The sequence below is a fragment of the Pteropus vampyrus genome, unplaced genomic scaffold, assembly GCF_000151845.1.
Source record: "Pteropus vampyrus isolate Shadow unplaced genomic scaffold, Pvam_2.0 Scaffold49, whole genome shotgun sequence".
NCBI lineage: Eukaryota > Metazoa > Chordata > Mammalia > Chiroptera > Pteropodidae > Pteropus > Pteropus vampyrus.
Window position 1 is genome coordinate 146,470 of NW_011888830.1, and position 4,161 is coordinate 150,630.

Below are 4,161 nucleotides of genomic sequence, written 5' to 3' on the forward strand. Positions count from 1 at the left end.
TCTCTTCTCTGAAGTTTCTTCACATATCCAGTCTCTGGCCAACGATCTACCTGCACATCACAAGCCAGAATACAAACACTGTCACGCTGGCTTCATTTTATACACTATTTTACTATCGAAGAGTTAAAAGTATAATAAAGAAACTTAAAGCATAAAATGTAAAAATATTGACACTCCTAGTATTACCCACATCCAAATTCATCCTTTTACAGCAAAACAACTAATTTGGTGCCTCTCTTTAGATTCCAATTTCTACAATTAAACTTCTACTCAGTAGGTAGAGAAAACATCCAAAATAATCTAAACTTTATTCTATGTTTATAAATGATTTTAAACATAATTACTTCCTAACTTCTAAAAGTAATTCCCCAGGAGGAAATTAGGGCTAAGGCCAGACCCCATCCTGGAAACACCTAGAGCTGACTGTTGATGTCGCGACAGTGACTAAAGGAAACAGGTAAACTCGATATATTCAAAGGTTCATATGTATTTCCTCATGTCCATATTTCAAGTTCACTTTGAAACTCAGTGTTTAATGGACATTCGAGGTCATGAATATCATCTTCGGCGATCTTCTCTTACCTCTCCCACTATTCTTTCTCACACGTCACATCGGTTTGCTTACTTTATCATTTGGCCTGATCTCATTTGGACATTTCCCCCCGCTTCCTCTCCAGATATATGTTATGCCTACTTAATCAGGTCCATGCGTTGCTGTCACTGGATATGTTTCTTCTGGATTTTTGTGAGATGCACTCCTCTCTCGTGGTCAAAAACCTGTTATTCAGGTCTCATGGGCTGGAAAACCAAGTCCTATTCTTCAACACCATCTCACGGTTCCCACTTAACCACAGCTTGCAAGTGGCATATGAATACAAAAGAATACATGTCCTAGATTACTGACAGCACGTTTTCATTCTCTTCTGTCGTCTCAGTTATTTGAGAATCAGCAAAATAGGTGGCAGCATATCTGATAAACCTTGGCAGGCTCTCTGACATCTATAGTATGGAAAAAAGTCAGGCTTTCTATCACTTATGTTGAGCTTGCCTTTCATAGCTTCTACTGTTCTCAGCAGAGAAAGGAAGGTGTTCTCAAGACATCATTACAGCTTTCTTCCTCTTGGGGCCAGTGGCAGGTTCCCTTTCGTTGGCGAGGGTCTCCAACACCATCTCATGCAGTGAGGAAACATTCGTCCAACTGCGGCTGCTTCAGAAAACACATGACCACTTCCTATGGGATAAAGAGCCTTCAAGCAGCTATATGGCTTCTGCACTCATCGACCTCTAGACAGTTTTCTTTTTATACCTCTTTGCTATTTCATAATTTTTTCTTCTTGGATTTTTACTTGATTGCTCTCATTCAGTTGAGGAGACCTCCACTCCTGAGACTCTGGTGGCCCCGAGCGGTATGGTCTTCAAGTTTAGCTGTCCACGGGCAGGGAGATAAGTCAGCACTGATATTGCCCATAAGGGCGGGGTGCCCCAGGTCAGAACAAAGAACTTCACTCACACCCTTCAGGCCACTGTCCACTGAGACATGCCACTCAAGGCAAGCCTGCTGTTACCACCCTGCCCATCCTTTAAGGCCCACCGCGAATGTTCGTGCTGTGTTTTCTCCATTTAAAAGCCATAGATGACACACTAGTGAAGGGTACCTTTTGCTAACAGGGTCAAGAAAATGTTAGCAGGTGTCAGAAGATGACTAGGGTCGGCCCTCTGTATCCGTGGGTCTGTCATCTGCAGATCCAACCCATTGCAGATCGAAAATATTTTTAAAAATCCAGTTAAGTTCCAAAAAGCAAAACTTGAAGTTGCCACATGCCAAGCATTATGCTGAATCCACATGAATGAAGCGATGTGTAGGCATACCCTACTTTAGCCTACATGCAAATGTAGGTCATATGGAAATACTACGCCATTTTATGTAAGGGCCTTGAGCACCTGCAGATTTTGGTATCTGTGAGCGGGGGTGGGTCATGGAACTAACCCCCGGGATACTGAGGGAGGACTGCAGATGAAAATCAGTCATCAAATCTCCATTGAATCAGTGTTTTTAACTTCATTCCTCACCAACCCTACTAATGTCTGTTAAAGAGTCTATTGCATTTTCGCTCTGTAATATCATCATTCCTTTTCTTGTCTTTTTAAAGGAAATATTAAGTAGAGATCAAAGAGTTGAATGAAGAAGAGAATATAGAGATCTGAAAAATCCAGAGATAAATTAGTCTCTGGAAAAATGGTAAATACTAAAAAAATAAATGAAAATAAAAAATCAAGTTAATAATTTGTTGTAACCCCAAATCTAAACATTAAAACATTTACGAATACTATGTCATATTCTATAATATTCTTAAAAACTCAATCTTCCAGTTTCTGGTAGAATAGATGATTTTTTTTAAAAAAAAATCACATTCTAAACTGGTGCCATGTCTAGATTTTGATGTTTTCTTTGTAAAGCAAAATCATGTCTCTAATCTCTTAACGGGAATGCACAACCAAAGTCAGGAATTGTTCTCTAATTTTTTTTGTCACTTATAATCTCCATAATAAATAGGATTTAACCCTTTTATAATTTATGGTCAAAATAAAAGAGAAACTATAAAGAAATAATAGTTATGCAACAAACTGAGTATCCAATAATAGAATTGCCTAAGTGAGGGAAAAAAGATTCTGCTTTTATGGTTTACCATAAAAGATTCATGTAGCAGAGCACGGTTCAATGAAAGCTGGAAAATTCTTAATATTTCCATGCTGAGGGACCACCTCTTGCCCCACTCTGCCTGAAAATCTCTCTTCTGGCCTTGGTCTCCTTCCTCATCAATTAAATGAGAGAGATGGAGTAGAATTCTGTTAGTTATTTTCAGGCTCTTTGTCTTATTTTGATCCTTTACATCATCTAACAAACTCATTGTGAGTTCAGGTTTGTAGGACATAAATCTTACCATAGAAACTTGTTTCACTTGTTTATATTCAATTTCATCCCGATATCCTGCTTGTTGAAATCTGTACAGATTTTCTATCTCTTCCGACCATTTTTTGGCACGACTTATTGATTTTGGTTTCACGTCAGAACTAGCCATGGTTACAGACGTCTTGTTACCAATTAATTCTGAAAGATATTAAAGTGAAATTAATAGATGACATAATAGTGACAATTTGAAAGTCCCTTTAAGAATAAACAAAATTAGCATTTAAAAATAGAGAGTTGAGAATCCTATTAAATATATTAAACTTTAAACATCCAGTTCCAAGATTGAGAAGGAGTCGCGTTCTATTTTGGAAATAAAATAAACCCCGAAAGGTACATAGAGAACTGTTGATTTATTCATCAAATAAAATTGCATTCAGAGTTATGGAGTGCAGTCCGAAAGGCCGGAAACTAATTCTGGCAATAGTTGTTCTAGGCAATAATAGTTGACACATTTCTGAAATCACACCCATTTTTAACTGCTTGGCAGGTTGGCAAAATATCCCACTACCGTTCCATTTGATTATTTTCAAAACTACATCTTTTTTTTCCTTCCTAAAAAGAAAACGTAAGGTTTCTCTTCTCACGCTCTTCTATTTCCCCTCGCTGGAAGCAGAGGTTTCTTTCCTCTCATAATAGATCTGATAACCAAGATGGCTACTAAGTGACTAAGGGGCGGGGAGCATCTACAGCGTGGAGACGCTGGACAAAGGGATGATGATTCATGTACTAGGTGTGAGGGAGCCTCTGGCACCTGATTTCATCATGCTACTCATATGGGCACACATTTAAAACGGACGATTTCTTCATTCTCGAACTTTCCATGGAATATTTTCCCATGGTTGACTATGGGTAACTGAAACCATGGAAAATGAAACCGCAGATAAGTGGGGACAACGGTAATTATTGTGTGCGTCTGTGTGCTCTGAGTTCAGGTACTCAGAAAAGCAGATGCTGAGGTAGAGTACCAGAATTTACCGGGGGTAAAGCTTATGAAACATAAGGAAAGAAGGAGCAGGAGTCTGAGGGAAAAGCTTTTATACCATGATGCATGCCTGACACCTGGGGATGGAAAAGGAGAAGGTAGAATTGGGGGGAAAGCGCTCCAGAGGCCAGTGGGGAAATCCAGCATGAAGAATGCCTGTGGAGGACCCTTGCTCTAGGCAACACTGGTCAGGCCTAGTGCGGCCACC

The 4,161-nt window shown here is 39.4% G+C and overlaps 1 protein-coding gene across 1 annotated transcript in view; it reads right to left on the minus strand.

Moving 5' to 3' along the window:
• Positions 1–4,161, minus strand: part of MEIG1 (meiosis/spermiogenesis associated 1) — a gene marked incomplete at its 3' end in the record, with an annotated part of 15,490 nt that overhangs the window by 5,597 nt on the left and 5,732 nt on the right. The window contains exons 3-4 of the mRNA XM_011359646.2: positions 2,943–3,109; positions 1–50 (exon numbers count right to left, since the gene is read on the minus strand). Of these exons, the coding sequence (XP_011357948.2) occupies positions 1–50; positions 2,943–3,109 (217 nt within the window). The remainder of the gene's footprint in view (positions 51–2,942; positions 3,110–4,161) is intronic.